This window comes from Rana temporaria, chromosome 5 (genome assembly GCF_905171775.1).
Source record: "Rana temporaria chromosome 5, aRanTem1.1, whole genome shotgun sequence".
Classification (NCBI taxonomy): domain Eukaryota; kingdom Metazoa; phylum Chordata; class Amphibia; order Anura; family Ranidae; genus Rana; species Rana temporaria.
The window spans coordinates 339,012,428-339,034,650 of NC_053493.1; the positions used below are offsets into that span (position 1 = coordinate 339,012,428).

General features: G+C 42.5%; 1 protein-coding gene across 1 annotated transcript in view; it reads right to left on the minus strand.

Moving 5' to 3' along the window:
* Positions 1-7,893, minus strand: part of SBSPON (somatomedin B and thrombospondin type 1 domain containing) — a 33,209-nt gene extending 25,316 nt beyond the window's left edge. The window contains exon 1 of the mRNA XM_040354415.1: positions 7,272-7,893. Within this exon, the coding sequence (XP_040210349.1) occupies positions 7,272-7,506 (235 nt within the window). The 5' untranslated portion in view covers positions 7,507-7,893. The remainder of the gene's footprint in view (positions 1-7,271) is intronic.
* Between the last annotated feature and the right edge of the window lie 14,330 nt (positions 7,894-22,223).

Consider the following 22,223-nt stretch of genomic DNA (forward strand, 5'->3'; position numbering starts at 1 on the left):
ACGCCGCCGCAGATATCTGTGAATCTGGCCCATAGTACCCATAGTCCATAGTACCCATAGTCCATAGTACCCTGCCTCAGTACTCTCTCAAGCACAGGCTGGGGCATTCCTAGGCAGACTGCATTTACAGACAGCACCAGGTAATACCTGCATGCGTTGCTAAGCCTCCACAACTGAAAGAAGTGAAATACAATGAATAAAAGGGGCAGGCTGGGGAATGAAGGGCTGGATGATGCTGAATATCCTTCAGCCGCAAAATGAGACAGGCTCAATCTGACTTTCTGCAGCTTCTAACGCACGCTGTCTAAAGCTCACAGTGTGCAGTAAAATCAGTAGGAAATGTCAGTAGAGGAGAGGAGTCTGTTCAACTGTGCAAGACTGAAGTTGAGGCTGGACTTCCACTTTAAGAGCGGTGAAACTACCAAACCAACTGGAGTAGTGGCCCCCAGGGAGGCTGGCTGTGAAAATGAACAGCCTCACACATCGCACCCAATTCCCAAGTGGGGAGACTTTTCAAGATCAGTGTGAGTCTGCTTTTATGAATGTTAGTTACAATTCTAATTAGTACTTGACAACATTTCTTCCAGCAATCCCTTTAATTATTACACCACCCTAATTGGCTAGCATCTCCTCTTGTGCATTATTTTCAGCAATTCTTTTTTCTTATCGCTTCTATGGAAGAAAGTAACAAAACCAGTGTGCAATCAAGAATAGGGGGCAATTAGTCATTTCCTAAAATACAAAGGTCAAGCCTGATCCGCCCAGATGAATCTATTAGAAGGAATTTCTGATTGTTTCCTATCTTCCTGTATTACTTCTCATGTCGTAATGCAGCCCACACAAGTTCAATACACATCCAGAGACACTCAGGCAGCCTGGGGTTCTTGAGGAATAGAACAGCCAAGGGCAGGCAATGCTGGGTCTTGGAGTCCTGTAGCAGCTATAAGCCCATAGGCTTTATGTGGTACACTTCTGCCCCTATTCTACAGTGAGGGAAAAAAGTATTTGATCCCCTGCTGATTTTGTAGGTTTGCTCACTGACAAAAAAAATGATCAATCTAATTTTAATGGTAGGTTTATTTTAACAGTGAAATTTTTAATGAGCATTTTAACCACTTAACCACTTAAGGACCGCCTCATGTACATATACGTCAGCAGAATGGCACAGGCAGGCACATCAATGTATATATACGTCCTCTGCTTGACGTGGGTCGGGGGTCCGATCCGGACCCCCCCCCCCGGTACATGCGGCGGTCCCCGTGGCTTCAGGAGCGATCCGGGACGACGGCGCGGCTATTCGTTTATAGCCGCTCCGTCGCGATCGCTCCCCGGAGCTGAAGAACGGGGAGAGCCGTGTGTAAACACGGCTTCCCCGTGCTTCACTGTGTCGGCGCATCGATCGCGTCATCCCCTTTATAGGGAAGACACGATCGATGACGTCATTCCTACAGCCACACCCCCCTACACTAGTAAACACATACACAGTGATCCCTAAATGTTACAGCGCCCCCTGTGTTTAACTCCCAAACTGCAACTGTCATTTTCACAATAAAGAATGCAATTTAAATGCATTTTTTGCTGTGAAAATGACAATTGTCCCAAAAATGTGTCAAAATTGTCCGAAGTGTCCACCATAATGTTGCAGTCACGAAAAAAATCGCTGATCGCCGCCATTAGTAGTAAAAAAAATAAAATAAATAAAAATGCAAAAAAACTATCCCCTATTTTGTAAACACTATAAATTTTGCGCAAACCAACCGATAAACGATTATTGCGATTTTTATTTTACCAAAAATAGGTAGAAGAATTTGTATCAGCCTAAACTGAGGAAAAAACAAATGTTATATATGTTTTTGGGGGATATTTATTATAGCAAAAAGTAAAAAATATTGCATTTTTTTCAAAATTGTCGCTCTATTTTTGTTTATAGCGCAAAAAATAAAAACTGCAGAGGTGATCAAATACCACCAAAAGAAAGCTCTATTTGTGGGGGGAAAAAAGACGCCAATTTTGTTTGGGAGCCACGTCGCACGACCGCGCAATTGTCTGTTAAAGCGACGCAGTCCCGAACTGTAAAAACCCCTTGGGTCTTTAGGCAGCATTTTGGTCCGGGGCTTAAGTGGTTAAGGACCGGACCAATATGCAGCTAAATGACCCAAGGGGTTTTTACAATTCGGCACTGCGTCGCTTTAACAGATAATTGCGTGGTCGTGCGACGTGGCTCCCAAACAAAATTGGCGTCCTTTTTTCCCCACAAATAGAGCTTTCTTTTGGTGGTATTTGATCACCTCTGCGGTTTTTATTTTTTGCGCTATAAACAAAAATAGAGCGACAATTTTGAAAAAAATTCTATATTTTTAACTTTTTGCTATAATAAATATCCCCCAAAAACATATCTAAAATTATTTTTTTCCTCAGTTTAGGCCGATACGTATTCGTCTAACTATTTTTGGTAAAAAAAATCGCAATAAGCGTTTATCGATTGGTTTGCGCAAAATGTATAGCGTTTGCAAAATAGGGGATAGTTTTATTGCATTTTTATAAAAAAACATTTTTTTACTACTAATGGCGGCGATCAGCAATTTTTTTCGTGACTGCGACATTATGGCGGACACTTCGGACAATTTTGACACATTTTTGGGACCAATGTCATTTTCACAGCAAAAAATGCGTTTAAATTGCATTCTTTATTGTGAAAATGACAGTTGCAGTTTGGGAGTTAACCACAGGGGGCGCTGAACGTGTTAGACTTCACCTAGTGTGTGTTTACAACAGTAGGGGGGTGTGGCTGTAGGACTGACATCATCGATTGTGTCTCCCCTATATAGGGGATGACACGATCGATGCGCCGCCACAGTGAAGCACGGGGAAGCCGTGTTTACATACGGCTCTCCCCGTTCTTCAGCTCCGGGGAGCGATCGCAACGGAGCGGCTATAAACGAATAGCCGCGCCGTCGTCCCGGATCGCTCCCCGAGGGGATCCGACCGCCGCATGTAGCGCTGGGGGGTCCCGATCGGACCCCCGACCCACATCTAGGCAGGCACGTACAGGTACGTTGATGTGCCTGTCCGTGCCATTCTGCCGACGTATATCTACATGCGGCGGTCGGGAAGTGGTTAATGAGTGAAATAAGTATTTGACCTTTTTGCAAAACATGACTTAAGCCCTGGACACACGATCGGATATCTGATGGAATCTAATCCGATGGATTTTATCGTCGGATATCCGATGAAGCTGACTTTCATCAGTCTTGCCTACACACCATTGGTCAAAAATCCGACCGTGTCCAAACGCGGTGAAGTAAAACACTACGACGTGCTGAGAAAAAAGTTCAATGCTTCCGAGCATGCGTCGACTTGATTCTGAGCATGCGTGGATTTTTGACCGATGGACTTCCACACAGACGATCGTTTTTTTCTATTGTTTTTTCATCCATAGGAAAAATTTAAACATGCTCTTTTTTTTTTCACCGATGGAAAACAAACCAATGGGGCCCATACACGATCGGTTTGTCCGATGAAAACGGTCCATCGGTTTGTTTTCATTGACAAACCGATCGTGTGTACAGGGCTTTAGTACTTGGTGGCAAAACCCTTGTTGGCATTTAGAGGTCAGACGTTTCTTGTAGTTGGCCACCAGGTTTGCACACATTTCAGGAGGGATATTTTCCCAATCCTCTTCAAGTCATTAGGGTTTTCGAGGCTGACGTTTGGTAACTTGAACCTTCAGCTCCCTTCACATGTTTTCTATCGGATTAAGGTCTGGATGTCTAGGCCACTCCAGGACCTTAATGTACTTCTTCTTGAGCCACTCCTTTGTTGCCTTGGCCATGTGTTTTGGGTCATTGTCATGCTTGAATACCCATCCATAACCCATTTTCAATGCCCTGGCTGAGGGAAGGAAGTTCTCACTCAAGATTTGATGGTACATGACCCCGTCCATTGTCCCTTTAATGTGGTGAAGTTGTCCTGTCCTCTTAGCATAAAAACACCCCAAAGAATAATGTTTCCACTTCCATGTTTTACGGTGGGGATGGTGTTCTTGGGGTCGTAGGCAGTATTCCTTCTCCTCCAAACATGGCGAGTTGATGCCAAAGAGCTAGATTTTGGTCTCGTCTGATCACAACACTTTCACCCAATTCTCCTCTGAATCATTCAGATGTTCATTAGCATATTTCAAATGGGCTGTACATGTGCTTTCTTCATCAGGGGGACCTTGCGGGTGCTGCAGGATTTCAGTCCTTCACAGTGTAGTGTGTTACCAATTGTTTTCCTGGTGACTCTGGTCCCAGCTGCCTTGAGATCATTGACAAGATTCTCCCGTGTAGTTCTGGGCGGATTCCTCACCGTTCTCATGATTATTGAAACGCCACGAGGTGAGATCTTCCATGGAGCCCCAGACTGAGGGAGAGTGACAGTTATTTTGTGTTTCTTCCATTTGCGAATAATCACACCAACTGTTATCACCCTCTCACCAAGCTGTTTGCCGATGGTCTTGTAGCCCATTCCAGCCTTGTGTAGGACTACAACCTTGTCCCTGACATCCTTGGACAGCTCTTTGGTCTTGTCCATGGTGGAGAGATTGGAATCTGATTTATTCTGTGGACAGGTGTCTTTTATACAGGAAACAAGCTGAGATTAGGAGCACTCCCTTTAAGAGAGTGCTCCTAATCTCAGCTTCTTACATGTATAGAAGACACCTGGGAGACAAAAATATTGCTGATAAGAATTTTATGCCCTATTTCACTCATTAACCACTTGACCACTGGGCACGTAAACCCACTTAATAACCAGACCAATTTTCAGCTTTCGGTGTTCTCACAATTTGAATGACAATTACTCAGTCATACAACATTGTACCCAAATTAAATTTTCGTCATTTTTTTCACACAAATAGAGCTTTTTTTTGGTGGTATTTAATCACCGTTGGGTTTTTTATTTTTTGCGCTATAAGAGAAAAAAGACTGAAAATTCTGTAAAAAATAATAATTTTTCTTTGTTTCTGTTATAAAATTTAGTAAATTTTGTATTTTTTCTTCATTCTTTTGCATAAATGTGGAAGATGAAGTTACGCCGAGTAAATAGATACCCAACATGTCACCCTTCAAAATTGCACACGCTCGTGGAATGGCGCCATACTTCGCTACCTAAGAATCCCCATAGGCAATGTTGCAGGGTATTGTGGGGTATTGCGGAGTATTGTGGGGTATTGCGGAGTATTGTGGGGTATTGCGGGGTATTGTGGGGTATTTTGGGGTATTGCAGCAGAGTATTTTGGGGTATTGTAGAGTATTGCTGGGGCATTGCAGAGTATTGACGGGGCATTGCAGAGTATTGACGGGGCATTGCAGAGTATTGACGGGGCATTGCAGAGTATTGACGGGGCATTGCAGAGTATTGCCGGGGCATTGCAGTGTATTGCCGAGTATTGCTGGGGCATTGCCGAGTATTGCTGGGGCATTGCAGAGTATTGCTGGGGCATTGCAGAGTATTGCACAGGGAGGGATGGATGGCTGGCTGGATCTGTGACTGCATGTGTCACAGATCCAGCCCGCAGCAGCTGCTTCTGCATGCGCTCTCTCCCCTCTCCTCTCTCACATTGGACGGAGCGATCACGTGGTTAACCGCCGCTAACAGCGGCGATTTACCGTGATCCGTGATCTGCCGGGTCCGGAGGACCCGGCGGTCACGGAGATTTCCGTGTGCGCGCCCCACAGGGCGCGCGGGAGCGCGATTCTGGGAGGACGTACATTGACGCCCTCCCAGAGTTAAGCAACCGCCTTGAAGACGTATTTCGTCTATAGGGCGGTTGCTAACTGGTTAAAATGCAAATCAATTTAACTTTTTTGAAATGCGTTTTTCTGGATATTTTTGTGGTAATTCTGTCTCTCACTGTTAAAATAAACCTACCAATAGAATTAGAAACTCATTATTTATTTGTCAGTGAGCGAACGTACAAAATCAGCAGGGTATCAAATACCTTTTTTTCCTCACTATACAGTAATGTCTAGTACACACAATGAAAAAATTACAAAAAAATAAAGATTTCGGAGCGATCGTCCGATAATCTGATCATTAATACGCAGCTTGAGTGGCCAAGACTGCGCATGTTTGGAAATGAAAGAATACATTTCAATACAATACATTACATCATTGGGGGAAGTTGTATTCTGTCTTACGAGAATTTTCAGAACTCTAGTAATCAATTGTTTTTGATATGAGGCTAGCGATAATTATTCTGAGTAATCGGTGTGACTTGGATAACTCCACTCAAAGGGTCACACCCAACCTTACACCCCCGTACACACGATCGGAAATTCGGACAAGAAAAACTGTTTTTTTTTCTGACGGAATGTTGGCTCAAACTTGTGTTGCATACACACGGTCACAAAAATCTTGTCTGAAATTCTGACTGTCAAGAACGCAGTAACGTACGACGAGCCAAGATCAATGAAATTCAATAGGCAGTTCGGCTCTTCTGCTTGATTCTGAGAATGCATGTTTTTTTGCGCATCGGAATTGCATACAGACGAGCGGATTTTCCTATAGGAACTTTTTCCGTTGGAAAAATAGAGAACCTTCTCTCAATCTTTTTCTGGCGCAAATTCTGACAGAAAATGTTGGATGGAGCAAACACATGGTCGGAATTTGCGACCAAAAGCTCACATCCAAGTTTTTTTTTACGGAAAATCTGATCGTGTGTGCAGGGTATAAGGCTCTGTTCACACCTAGACGTTTTTTGGGCATTTTCTGCTCTAAGCCCCGGCTCGAAAAACGCCCAACAAGACAAATCCCATTCATTTCAATGGCCCAAGTTCAGATCTTAACGTTCTGTAACATAAATCAAAACGCCCGTCGCTCAAAAAAAGTACAGGAGCTTCTTTTTTGGCAGATTACAGGCGTTTTTTACTCTATTACATTGGTGAACTTTTGACCTGTATAAAATCATGGCAAAAATTGCAGTAAAATCGCGGCAAACATCGCGGTAAAATTTGCGTGACTTTCTGCCTGAAAACCATATGTTCAGGTGTGAACGGAGCCTAAGACTAGGTGCTCTTTTCTGATTTCTTTAAAAAAAAAATTAACATACAGTACTGCCATAAAAAAGTGTTCCACGATTTTCACCTGCTGTTGGGGAATTACAATTTTCATGTCTTGCCAATCTTTGGCTACCATGCCTTCATTGAAATTGTAGATCCCAACATGGAATTTCTAATTTTAATAACTATTAGTAAATACATAATGATGGCTTTTCCATAAATTCTCCTTACCTGGGCATGCTTGCGCGTAATCATAACAGCAATCCATGGCAGACTGGCACAGTTGGTCACAGTAACACGTTCCATGGGTCCTGTCCATCCTCCAGCCCTGGCTGACACATTTCGAATCTCTACCTTTACAGCACTTCCCAGCCTCCAAACATCCAGCCTCAGCCAAGCCAAGGAGTCCCATCAGACCCACCACAATCATCCAGACACATCTGCTTCTGTTGGTGCCCAGATCCATTACTGCACCACCACTCACAGTCCAGGCTGATAGAAATCTTCTCCTACTGAGTTGCCTGCATTGACATTGCTGCTGCTGGACTCACTTCTTTCCAATAGGTTCCTGCTGACTTCATCCACTAATAACTGTCAAATTATAATTTAAACCTAAAAGTATGGCTGGAACTTCTCAGAGGAGAGCTTTGGCTTGTCCTTGGTCATCCAAACATCAGGAGTAAATAGCTGCAGACAGAAGGAGTCCCAGTAAATGAATAGAAAAGGATGTAGAGAGTGCTGAATGCAGGTGATGCGGCTTCCCCATACAGTGACAGTGAGCAGAGAGCGAGCAGAGTCCACAGCTGTCCCCTCCCAGACTTCACACAGCCTGCAGGAATGTCAGTGTTTGGCTGTTCCCCAATGCAGAGGGGATGTTGTGTGCGCAGCAATGGGATGAGCGCAAGCACACATACCATCTCCCCTCCATCCAAATCATTCACCAGCCAGCCCTAAGTATATTTACATTTCTTTATATGTTCTATCATGTCTGTTATATTTACTATATGATGGTTTTTTATTTCTCATAACAGCCCATGGCTTAGCAATACTCCCTGGAATCCATAAAGAGCGTCATAGATACCTCCTGGTAGAGAAGCAATTTCGGAGAAGTTGGGAAAATCATATCAGTTCCAGGGCAACTTAAAGACAGTGGCCCGGATTCTCAGAGGACTTACGACGGCGTAGCGCCATGTACGCCGTCGTAAGTCCTAATCCGAGCTGTCGTATCTATGCGCCTGATTCTTAGAATGAGTTACGCATAGATTTCTATTCTATCCGACCGGCGTAAGTGTCTTACGCCGTCGGAGCTTAAGTGCATTTTTACGCTGGACGCTAGGGGCGTATAAGCTGATTTACGCGTCGAAATATGTAAATCAGCTAGATATGCGAATTCCCGAATGTACGCCCGTCCGATGCAGTAAAGTTACGCCGTTTACGTTACGCTTTTCCCGGCGTATAGTTACCCCTGCTATATGGTGGCATAAGTGCGGCGTAACAATGTTAAGTATGGCCGTCGTTCCCGTTTGCGTAAGTCGTCCGTGAATGGGGCTGGACGTCATTTATGTTCACGTCGAAACCAATGACGTCCTTGCGGCGTACTTTGGAGCACTGGGAAATTCCACGGACGGCGCATGTGCCGTTCTGGAAAAACGTCAATCACGTCGGGTCACAGAAGATTTACATAAAACACGCCCCCCGATCCAAATTTGAATTAGGCAGGCTTACGCCGGCCGATTTACGCTACTCTGCCGCAACTTGCGGAGCAAGTGCTTTGAGAATACAGCAATTGCCCGTCTAAGTTGCGGAGGTGCACAAAGTTACGCAAGCGTACGAGAATCTGGCCCAAGTTCTGCATTGCGTTGTTTCTAATATGTGACACAATTGAACGTTTTTTTTCCAACATGGAAGAGATCTTTTTTTACTTCACTTTCCTTATCATGGATATATGGATATTTCTATGTGATTTTTTTTTGCCTATTTGGTTTATAAAAAGAGTGGGATTAAATAACCCTAACGCCAATGTGGAGTTTAAGTTAACAGCACTGGCACTGACCACCAATGAAAGGGGGGTGTGAGGGGTAGTGCGTGGATTTAAAGTGGTTGTAAACCCACTTTTTGGACTTCTACCTATAGGTAAGCCTAGAATAAGGCTTAACTATAGGTAGTGGAAATATCTCGTAAACGTGCGCCGTTTAGGAGATATTTCACTTGCTGAAAATTCCAACAGCGCATGCGAAGGGAAGAAACAAAACTAAGTGCTGTTTCTTCCCTAGCGTGTGCCGTTAATCGTGGCTCCATTGCGCATGTGCGGGAGTGACGTCATGCGGCTCCGGCGAATCACAGAGCCGGAGACCGCGGCCCGGAAACAAGGGGGGCCAGAAGATGGACGCTGCCTACACTGGGGACATCGCTGGATTCTTTTGCAGGCTTTGCAGCGAGCAAAAGATGGCTGTAGAACAGATCCCAGTTGCAGCTGTCATTGGCACTATCTGTGAGAAAATTATACTGTATGATAATATCACATATAGCTAAAAGGCATCTTCCAAACATGTGACTTAAAGCAGTGGTTTTCAACCCTGTCCTCAAGTATCCCCAACAGACCTTGTTTGCAGGTTTGCCTTTATCTTGCACAGGTGCTTTAAATCAGAGTCAATGGCTTGGTATTTGGACAGCTATTTTATTTAAGATAAAGTCCCAAAACATGACCTGTTGGTGGTACTTGAGGACAGGGTTGAGAACCACTGACTTAAAGAACTGGTGTTTTCCCCTTGTCGCCCTCAAAATCCAATTAAATAAAAAATTATATTTTTATTTGCATTTGGTACATGTCCCATATGCCAGTGTCTGCCTCCCCATGCCTTTTTTCCCGCCTTTAAGCCTTGAGACGGGCCAGGATTGATTTTCAAGATTCGCCCCATAAACTTAAGTAGGGTTCGGTTTTAGGTTTACAGTTTACAGACTTTACACAATGGGTTTGATGAACTCCTCACAAAACCAAACCCATCAATGAAGGAGCTTTGGATGCTAGCAGCACCACTGACCATCAATGCAGGGAGGGGTTAACACCATTTTTGTTGACCATCAATTAAGGAGGGATTAGAATAGCAATGATACTCACCACCAATAATGGGGTTATTATTGTGATTACTAACAATAATGCTGGTGGTTATTGTTGAGGTCACCAGTGCTGGGAGTTATTTTTTCAGCTACTGACACCAATGCTGAGGGTTATTACTGTGGTCACTGGCACCAATACTGGGGGTTATCACTGAGAAAACTGACACTGATGCCGGGGGTTATTATTGCAGAGACTTTCTGTACACCAATGCTAGGGGTTATTATTGTGTTCGCTGACACCACTGCTAAGAGTTACCATCGCTACCATTGACATTAACAGTGGGACTTATTTTACTCCCTCTATTACTTCTGTGTATGTAAAAAATGCAGCAAAATATGAGGTGCATTACACCCCATTGACGATGAACAGGTTGCCTAATCACTATACAGTGTATTTCAATGCAATAAAAATAACTGCTATTGTGTGGCCCTCTAGGTGTCGGGGGATTTCATTTTTGAGCTGACCATCACTGGTCACTGGAATGATATGAAAAACGTCGGAAGTCGGAAGTTCCGACAACAAATGTTCAATGGGAGCTTGTTGTCGGAAATTCCGACCATGTGTAGGCTCCATCGGACATTTGTTCTCCAATTTTCCGACAACAAAATCTGTTCTCGTAAATTCTGAGCTTGTGTAGTGTGACAGGAAGTCAGGTAAGTCTGTGGGTGTTGTCACAGATGGGACATACATTTCTGCCTTGTTTAGACAATACACCAATTGTTATTAGGCGTCGGCTGCAAAATGTAGCCAGGAAGGCTAAAGGACGTTGGAAGACTCCAGCTGTTTAGAATGAGGCAATTAAGGCCTCTATAAGTAGTCCCGAGGATTACCACTGATTTGCTGGATGCTAAGGCTTTCTGAGTGAAAGAGAGCAGTACTGAAAGTCTTCTGAGGAGGTGAGGAGAGGATTGATTTTTCTGTGTTATAAAAATCAAAAGACTATTGTTTTTCTGCTGTATGACCAGCACTGTCTACCCAGCAGTAGGCTGTGCTACACTCCATAGATAGGTTCCTGTGTGGAAGGTAGACGCCCAATGTGGCTAGGGTTTATTTTATGTTTGATTTTGTTTATGCTGTTTGGATGCTTGCACTTGTTTCCAGCAAGATCGAAGAATAAACCAAAATCTTTGTTTTAAACCGTATTCGACTGCCTGTCTGTATAAATTCAGTGTGTGGTGAACCCATCCAAGGGGTCACACACCCCGCTACCGAGCTAACCCCCTACAGTAGACAATTCCGACGCATGCTCTGAATCAAGTACGAGACAGAAGTGCTCGGTCTGGTAAAACTAGCATTAGTAATGGCGATAGCACATTCGTCATGCTGCAAGTTTTTTTATTTTTTAATGCAGCGCAAAAACAGATACGAACCCACAAGCATAAACTGAAGAGCAGTAACGGACTGAAAAGCATGAGGCTGAAAAGCGTGAATCGTTTTTCACCAAACTCCTACTAACACAAGATTAGCAGAAGGAGCCCAAAGGGTGGCGCACTTGGTATTGAACTTCCCTTTTATAGTGCCATCGTAGTGTTGTACGTGACCGCGTTCTTGGCGATCGGAATTTCCGACAACATTTGTGCGACCGTGTGTATGCAAGACAAATTTGAGCCAACATCCATGGCATGTGTACGTGGCATGGGACTGTAGGCCACACATATTCCCCATAAAACCTTACTCCAAGTATAATCAAAATAAATATACTGACCCAAGTTTGGCAAATAATGGCCGCGGCATTTTTTATTGGTTTAAACGCAATAAATTAAATCAACCATATAAACTTTTATTACTCAACATCAAACATCATACTTTAATGAAAACCAACCAACTGTGCAACTGCTTAGTTTTTGGAGCAGCATTTCCTCATTATATCATGAAATAACACGTCCCCCCAAGACATCCAGGGTGACGACGACCACATAAAATTGCCGCGACTGGGGAGGGAGTTCTTCCACCGGTGCTTGCTGACAGGAAAAGCGGGAGATTCCCAGCCCAGCCAATCCTTATAAAGCCTTCCTGGCTACCAGTACCTTCCGCTGCATCCCATTGGCTGGCTGTTGATCCCAGATTTAAAGCCACAGTACCTAGATTTAAAACATCCTATACATCTTACTGCATACCTACAAACATTAAATGTTAACCCTTAGACCTCGTACAGACGAGCGGACCTGTCCGATGAAAACGGTCCGTGGACCGTTTTCATCGGACATGTCCGCTGGGATAATTTGGTCTGATGGCTGTACACACCATCAGACCAAATTTCCCGCGGACAGACGATGCGGTGACGACACGGTTACGACGCGGTGACGTGGTGGTGACGATGACGCGGCGACGTGCGCAAACCCCGAAGGTCAATGCTTCCACGCATGCGTCGAATCACTTCGACGTCATGCGCGGGTTCTCGGGCCAGCGGACATGTCCGATGATTCATACTGACCATCGGACATGGTTCCAGCGGACATGTTTCTTAGCATGCTAAGAAACATTTGTCCGCTGGAAACCTGTCCGGTCGGCCGGAAAATTGTCCGGTCGGCCCTACACACGACCGAACATGTCCGCGGAAACTGGTCCACCGGACCAGTTTCAGCGGACATGTTCGGTCGTGTGTATGAGGCCTCAAACAACTTCACACATGTGGTGGCCACAATCCCACTTAAGTGGGCTCCTATTGTGCCCCCTTTCTTATTAGAGTTCAACATGCTAAATGCATGTGAGAATTGAAGGTACTCCTATACAATGTTTACCTATAAAAAACATAAAATAAATATTTTAGTTTTGTGTTCTGACATATAATAAAGGGGGTTAATAGGGTAGGGGTTTACTAAGGAAGGATTTATTTTTAGGATGACGCACTTTTTACCACTCTATTTTCTGACAGATTTTCAGTGCAATTTCACGTCACAATTTTTTATTCTGAACTTTTATCAATGGGAGGAAATGATGTTAGTGCTGAAATAGGATGAATTAGGGTAAAGTCCATTGAAATAATAAGCAATTATTTGAAAAAAAGGCCACTTAATGTTGTCATTAACATCTGAAATCCAAAGTCAGCTCGTAGAGTCCACAGAATGTTTTTTCCCCTGTTCAATTGTATAATGGAACAAAGGGTCTCAGAAAAATAACTGTACAGGGCTTGGAAAGAGGCCGTAAGCACTTGGCAAACTCCAGTATAAATAAAGATCTATTTATGGCAATTGGCACGTTGCAATTTCATTTCATTTTCATTGAAATTTGATTTCTGCTTTTATGTTGAATTGTTTTCTTTAGAAACCCAAAACATGTTTTGGATCTAAACAATGATCTGAAATCAAGGCCTCCAATAATCCAAATGCTAGTTGGCATTACTAAAAGGGATTACAGGGAAATCAGGAGATTTCAGCAAAAATTATGCCAAATTCTTTATAATATATTGCAGTCAATTGGGAAGGTATAGTTAAAGTGGAGGTTCACCCGGAAATGTAAATTTTTAACATTAGATTCCTGCTCATTTTGTCTAGGGGAATCGGCAAATTTTTTTAAAAACAAAGCAGTACTTACCGTTTTAGAGAGCGATCTTCTCCGCCGCTTCCGGGTGTGGGCTGCGGGACTGGGCGTTCCTATTTGATTGACAGTCTTCCGACGGTCGCATCTATCGCGTCATGATTTTCCGAAAGTAGCCGAACGTCGGTGCACAGGCGCCGTACAGAGCCGCACCGACGTTCGGCTTCTTTCGGCTACTCGTGACGCGATAGATGCGACCGTCGGAAGCCTTTCGGAAGACTGTCAATCAAATAGGAATGCCCAGTCCCGAAGACCCATACCCGGAAGCGGCGGAGAAGATCGCTCTCTAAAACGGTAAGTACTGCTTTGTTTTTAAAAAAACTAGCCGATTCCCCTAGACAAAATGAGCATGAATCTAATGTTAAAAAAAAAATTTCGGGTGAACTCCCGCTTTAAAGTTGTTTTCAGGAAAGCAGTGGGCTTTTAATGGATCTTGATCTATGGAAGCTCCTAAACTATCATGGACCTGTTCTGGTAACATAAAAACAGCCCCACTTTAGTCTTGTTATATTTGAATATGTGAATTTCTAATCTGCAATCTTGTACTGGGTACTGTACTTGTACTGGGTGAATGATTCAGAAAATACTGATAAGATAGTCAGGCAACTTATATTTTTAGAAGGAGCAATGGCAGCCTTTTATATTTCTCTCAATGCAGGTGTTCCTTGGAGGCCCATTCCAACCTGTGTGCTTTGGTGCATTGAATTAACACATACACGTTAGACATGTGTTGCAATAAGGCAGCTCATTTATTTTTAATGGGCTGCCAATGCACTGAAACCAACAGGATAAAGCTTTTTTATAGGGGGCTCACCGCGTGCAACCTATTGAGCAGGAAGCGCCTCTTTACGTAGAGTGACTTCTAATAGCTAGTTTACAAACCAAACTCTTTGCACCGATCAACATGTAGGAAACATATGCAAACTAGCAGGCAAGTGGTTAGGGCAGCTCCACCTAGTGGCTGGGATTTAAAAATTACCAACATGTTGCTGTCTTTTCCAGTAGGCTGTTAAGTCAGGTCTTGTTGGAGTTTTTTTTTTTACTCAACTGCCTTTTTAGGCAGTTAAATGAGGTTCAGAAACCAGGTAACTTAACCCAGTGTTCACTTTTTTGCATAGCTTCAGTGCTGTCAGGGAAACATTTAATTTAAGAGGCCTCTCTTCACACTGGTAGCTCTGGGTATCTGTCTTTAGGGTCCCACCACAACTCAGAGGCCATTGAGACAACAGGGCACAAGGTTTACAGAAGGGAAGCAAAGTACACTAATGCCACAATGGTGCCAACGCATTAGCAGGCCAAATGCGCCATTCTAAACTAGGAGCCCACAATGGTGCCATGCACCTTTACCTAGTTTCCACAAACAAATTCAGAATATTTGGGGACATCTAGTGGAACCCAGGAGCACTGCAGCAGAATTTCCCCATAGCATTACAAAGGAATCCTCACACCTTGCTTCAAATGTACTTGCAGTATGCAGTAGTGTAATACTGTGCATTGTGGTGCGCTGCAACACAGGTGTGCAGTTGAGGTGCATTATTATTTTGTTTAATGTTAATACATAACAGTGTTTGCAAAAAAAGTGGGATATTTGGATCATATCATGGCTTCCATGCATTGCTGCTTCCCTTTTAGTCAGTATATCACACCTAATAGAAACATACACAGATAGGCTGCATTGTTGGACACAGGTAGGCTGCATTGTTGGACACAGGTAGGCCGCATTGTTGGACACAGGTAGGCCGCATTGTTGGGCACAGATGAAGTGACATTGATAGACACAGGTAGGCTGCATTGTTGGGCACAGGTAGGCTGCATTGTTGGGCACAGATGGAGCGGCATTGATGGACACAGGTAGGCTGAATTGTTGGGCACAGGAGAGGCGGCATTGATGAGCACAGGTGAGGCTGCATTTTGGGCACGGGTGAGGCTGCACTGATGGGCACTGATAAAGTTGTTGTTAAAATGTATTTTTGTAACTTAATTCTGCATAAAACTTTTAAGTGTCATTTCATGAAATTATTTATGAGGGCGTGTTTAGGGGCGAAATTAGAGGCGAGGCAGGTGAGGCACCCTTAAAGAGGAGTTCCACCCAAATTTGGAACTTCCTCTTAACCCACTCCTCTCCCCCTTACATGCCACATTTGGCATGTAATTTTTTGGGGGGGGAGTGGGGGCTTCAGGAGGAGTGGGACTTCCTGTCCCACTTCCTCCTTCCGGGTAGACGATTAAGCCTAATCGCCTAGGCGATTAAGCTTAATCACCTACAGGAAGGGGCTGCTGTAGGCGATCGCCCAGGACACGTGACAGGTCCTCGGCGATCGCCTGTCCAATCAGACGGCGCCTCGCCGGGCCACGCCGCTCGCGCATGCGCAGTGCCGCTCGCGCATGCGCAGTGGGTGCCCGGCCGTGAAGCCGAAAGCTGTCACGGCCGGGTGCCCACACTGAGCATGAAGAACCCGGCCGGCGAGGGGGGGCAAGGAGCGGAGCCCCGTCCGGCGCGTCGCTGGAGCCGTGGAGCAGGTAAGTGTCGGTTTATTAAAAGCCAGCAGCTACACTTTTTGTAGCTGCTGACTTTTAATAAACTTACAAAATGGGTGGAAAACCCCTTTAAGGCGAGTAACCCTTAAGGCCTGGCTAGTAGCTCAAGGCTTGAAATTTTGAGCCCTGGTCTAGGCCACAACTTTTTTAACTGGTAACCTTTTCCTGTTACTGGCATTTAATGGAGGCTGCCAGTAAAACACTGTTTTGGACCAAGGTCAGCATGATATCTCAAATATTCATGGCCTTTACTATAACCAATTGCCGGGCATTTTTTGTTACCTCACCATTCCTCAATTCCTATTAAAACCTACAAGAAATTCATACTTGGCAACTATTTGAATACAGAAAAATTGTGTATCCCTTTTAAATGGAACCCTAATCCCGTTCCAATTTCAAAATGGCTACACAAGATGGAGGATATCAAACGCATGAACCTATAAGACCTAGAACAAACAGGAAATCTATTTTAAAAAATCTGCTCCAGTGCCTCACCACTCACTCAAAATCTTTAACTCATACTTCCATTAGTATACAAAAATATTAAAGCATTATGGAGTAATTTCTACATTTTAGCTATAATAATACCAAAATGCACTGTCTTTGGTTCACGGAGTTGAAGAAAATTTCACAATGTCAATGTTCATGTGCTCACTTACAGGCGTACATTTTTCACCATAATAAATATTACACTATCACGTTGTACACCAAAGGGATGCAATTGTCTGGCCTGGGGTTTATATAAGTAGGTAAACGCTGCTGTTCAATCCAGGACTGCAGCCCTAAGGGCGGCTATGATCAATATACATCCAGCAGTTCTACCATTGATTATTGAAAAAAGCAAAATGGAAGTTCTAGTAGAAACTAAAACGGAGAGTGCTTTAAAAGTAATGGAATATGAAGAATCTGTCAAACTAGCATGTTATGTCTGAGTAAAGCTATGTAAGTAAGCGGGTACAGAGACAGAGCATTCCAGGACTTGTTGTGTCACAGGGCGATGTATGAATGTGCCAAGCAGCAATTCTCAACTCCTACACTGCTTAATGTTTGGCTGAAACAGCTGCCATCTGCATGTGGTCGGGATAACTGAGCTGCTTAAGATCCATTAATAATAAGTGATGGGTTCCCTGGAATGTGTTTAAACAGTTAATGAATTGTAAGTGCTAAAGCTGGTTTATTTAAACTGAATCTGACAAGAGAGCCCAATTCTGCCTGCAGCGCCTCACTTTTCATGTACGCTGCTGTGATAGATTTATTGTCCATGGCATCATAATTCATCTTCTGCGTATAATAAAAATAAGACGTTCAATAAGAAAAACACAAATGTGTAGCTGAGTCGATTGTTAGAGAAATAGATGGTGATTTCGATTAACATGGTTTCCATTTATTGCACACATTCTAGGCGGTTTAGAATGGGTGAGCTTTCATCACCCACATGCCTAGATGTTGTAACAAAATAGGAGTCTTTTAAAGTAGAACTAAAGGCAAAACTTTTTTTTTTTTTTTCATTTTGAAAAGAAAAAGGGAGGGTTATAGCACCTGTCAGCGCAGAACTAGTGCCCCCAATGGAAGATTTCCACCTTTTTAGTGTTCTGATGTCAACCCAAAATGTATGATTTTCATTTACTTCCACTTTTGATGGTAATGGTAAATGGGGCAAATAGAGAGGGAGAATCTCCCTAACAGGGTGTAAAGTTTGGGGGCTATAGCTCCGCGGGATTAAGTGCATTAAGTGCATAAACAAACCAAAAATAAGGCTTTGCTCAGCACACAGGGGAAAAACTATAACACAAAATCCGCTTAGCTTCAGCATCAAATAAAATCTGCTTATCTTCAGCACAAAAATAAATCAAAGCAAAAGCACATACAGTTTGTTTGTAGATGGGTCTTCGGCCCAGAATTTCAAAAGTCCTTGCTGTATTGCTTCACAGGTGAAAACCCCATACTCCTCCACACACCACACCTCTAGTATCACTTCCAGTTTTATGGGCTGTTTTCTGGAAGTGTTAACCCCCTGAACACTCTCAGGCCCCGTACACACGTCCGAGAAACTCGACGGGCAAAACACATCGTTTTGCTCGTCGAGTTCCTTGTGAAGCTGCCGAGGATCTTGCCGAGCCAACGTTTCCCATTGACTAACGAGGAAATAGAGAACATGTTCTCTTTTTGGCCCGACGAGATCCTCGTCGGTTTCCTCGGCGAAAAGTGTACACACGACCGGTTTTCTCGGCAGAATTCGTCTGCCATCGAGTTTCTGGCTGAATTCTGCCGAGAAAGTTGGTCGTGTGTACGGGGCCTCACAGCTCAAAGGGACCATAGCCCAAATAGTGGTGCTGTATAGCACCCGTCCAGGACCCAACCCTGGCGCCCTGTACAGGGGGCACAGATAGCAATAAATACCTTACAGGTGTTCTGATCTCTCTCCACTTAGAATTTACTTCCAATGTATTATTTTTACCTAACGTATGCAGCCCTATCAGATTCCTTTTGGGCTATATTAACCACACTGATATGCTTAAATGCTCCAGACTTCTTCTACAATTGTTATTCTTCTATGTAAAAATATTGTTTTATGGTGGAAGTCCCCAGACCCTCACACAATTTCTAGTTGGCAGACACTTGTTAACCAAGCAATACTATTGTAAAAAAACAACTGCTGTGTGAGCCAATGAGGAAATAGAGACCCAGGGGAGCTTCTACTCTTGTGCACATTGCTGGATCAAGATGGTCCTCAGGTAACTATAAGGGGAAGCTGCACCCAGAATGTTTTTTTACCTTAATGCATTAAGGTAAAAAAAATTGAGCCTTTAGAACCACTTTAATGCTAACATTTTGCTACATAGGACTTTCTGAATGTGAGAGACAGCAAGGAGACTGCTGGTTGTTTGGATATACTTACTTTGGAAATACTTCTACTTACTCTACAATTGATTATATATTGGTGGAACACAGACTCTTAGAATTAGTGAAAAGATCGAATATAGAAATAACATCTGTGTCAGATCATGCCCCAGTATTAATGGAAATGAGGATACTAGCGAGTATCAAAAAGATGAGTAGTTGGAGAATGAATTAAATAATATTACAAGATAAAGGGGTAGGATAAAAAAAAATAATTGTTACAATACTTTTTAATAAATGATTCTAAGGAGGTATTGGACGCAATTGTTTGGGAGGCCCATAAGGCATATATAAGGGGAACATTGATTGCTATTGGCATGCAAAAAAAGAAGGAAAGAAGGAAAGGGAAACATTATTAAAATAAATATTCGAGCTGGAACAAAAACATAAGCGAAAAATGTATACAGGGTGCACAAACAATAAAAAGAGAGCACCTAAAAGAGTTATCGGAACAAGACATGAGAAGAACCTATAATAGAATAAGTAAAGAAAGATATCAATGGGCGAATAAAACCGGAAAACTATTTGTGAGAATGTTAAAAAAATAATAATTTTAAGTTATATAGAGAAAATAAAAAATAAAGAACGAGAGATATTATTTTCAACTACAAAAATAGTGGAAGTGTTCCAAAAGTATTATAGTGCATTATAATCCATAAATAAGACTAATTTACAGGAACATTCAATAAATAGATGCGAGAGAAAAAAAAATCCTGAGAAATTACAGCGAACTATCGAACTTTAAAATAAATTGGGCAAAATCAGGGATAATAAATATAAATGTAAGTAAAAGGGAAGAACAGGAACTAAAACAAGAGTTCCCATTTACATGGAAGACATCAGACCTGAACAATCTTGGAATAAAACTGACATTAACTCCCACTCCCGCAAACATACTTTAAGACATTAAAAGCAATTATTATAAAATATATTTGGCAGAATAGGAAATAGAGAATACAATTTGCCGCTATAAGAAAAAATAAGTCTCAAGGGGGACTAGCAGTCCCGGATATGAAACTATATTATAATGCATGTTTATGAACACAAGTGATTGAGTGGTCAAAACAAACAAGTGAAAAAAGATGGGTGAAAATAGAAGAAACACTAAGTGGTGCTGCACTGGGTAAAATAATATGGATACCGGCTCATTATAGAAAATTAAACACACAAATGCAGGTTTTGAATTACTAAAAATTTGGGAAAATTTGGGATTTAACAAATAAAAAAGCAGAGTGGAATTTTAATTCACCATTAATCCCACTAAGGGACACATGATATTTTTTTACCAAGGAAAAGGAGTTTATTTAGAAAATGGATTTAAAAAAATGCACAGTTGAAAGACTTAATAGAAAGTGGAGAATTTTAATACACTACAGGAAATAAAAGATGATAGAAAAAGGATGGAGATCGATGAATGACAGTAGCTCCAGTCGAGGCACTTTGTTTCATCACTACCGCAACCGATAAGATCAGGAGAAAACCTGCTACCATTAGAACAATTGTGTGTAGCGTGGAAGGATAAAAGGGGGATATCCCAAATATTTAAAATATTACTAGAGGTAGCCGGAGAGGGGAGGCCACCATTCATTGAAAAATAAGAAAGGGAATCAGGTACACGGGTGAGTGACGCTCAAACAAAAAGAATCATAAAATTAGTTTTCTGTTCAGCGGTAGATATAAATACCATACTATAAATGTATATCTAGATGGTACATAACCCCGGATACAGTCCATAAGCTTCAAATAAAAAAAATCTCCTAATTGTTGGCAGAGTGGTTTAAGTGGGGAACTATGGGAAAGCTAGATAGAGTTTAAAAAGAAGGGGAAATATACAGAGAGGCTGAGTGGGGAGGAGCCGGACTAGAGTGAACAACTAAGAACGAAGCAAAGGGGCAGTTCGGAGGGGTGAGGGGGGGGGGTAATAAATCAACAATGATTAATGACGGAAGATTTTATTTATATGGTGTTTTTTGGAATTGTTGAAAAATGAATAAAGAAGAAGATATATATATATATATATATATATATAAAAGGAAATACTTCTACTGAATTACTAAAGCCTAAACAAAAGGGATTACCTGATCCCCAGATGACTGACAAGAAGAACTAGGAGGACTGATGCACTTTATTTATGCCTTGATAAAAAGCTGACAGGCGTTCTGATCTCTCACCACTTAGAATTTACTTCCAATGTATTATATTTACTAGACATGTGCACACTGAAATATTTTGTTTCGGAATTTCGTTTTTGTCCGAAAAATGTATTTATTTAGTTACTCCCGAAATTAGTTTTTATTTATTTTGTTTTTCCTTAGAAATTGCATTCGTCCGAAAATCTGAATGAATTAAGGTTGAATCTGTCATTGAAGGCTTATGGTGTCTGTCAAATGTTCAAAGAAACTGTACAACGCCGCGATAGTACATTTCCGGACGAATGTTCCGCCTACAAGCTATAGTAGAATTCTAATGTTGTATGACTAGTAATAATTATATTTAATTATTATTACTAGTCAACCAACATTAGAATTTTTCTATAGCCTATGGGCGGAGCATTTGACCGGAAATGTACGATTTCAGCCTCGTACAGTTTAGCTGCTCCGTCGAATCTTCTTATGCCCTGTACACACGATCGGTTCATCCGATGAAAACAGTCTGATGGATTTTTTCATCATATATCCGATGAAGCTGACTTTCATCAGTCTTGCCTACACACCATCAGTTAAACAACCGATCGTGTCAGAACGCGGTGACGTAAAACACAACGACGTGCTGAGAAAAATGAAGTTCAATGCTTCCGAGCATCGACTTAATTCTGAGCATGCGTGGATTTTTAACCGATGGACGTGCCCACAGACGATCGTTTTTTTCTATCGTTTTTTTAACCATCAGATAATTTTAAAACAAGTTCCTATTTTTTTCACCGATGGATAACAAACCGATGGGTCCCACACATGATCGGTTCGTCTGATGAAAACGGTCCATCAGACCGTTTTCATCAGACGAACCAAACGTGTATACGCGGCTTTAGAACTTTCGACAGACACCATGAGCATTCAATGACAGATTTAACGTTTGTATGTTTTTCGATG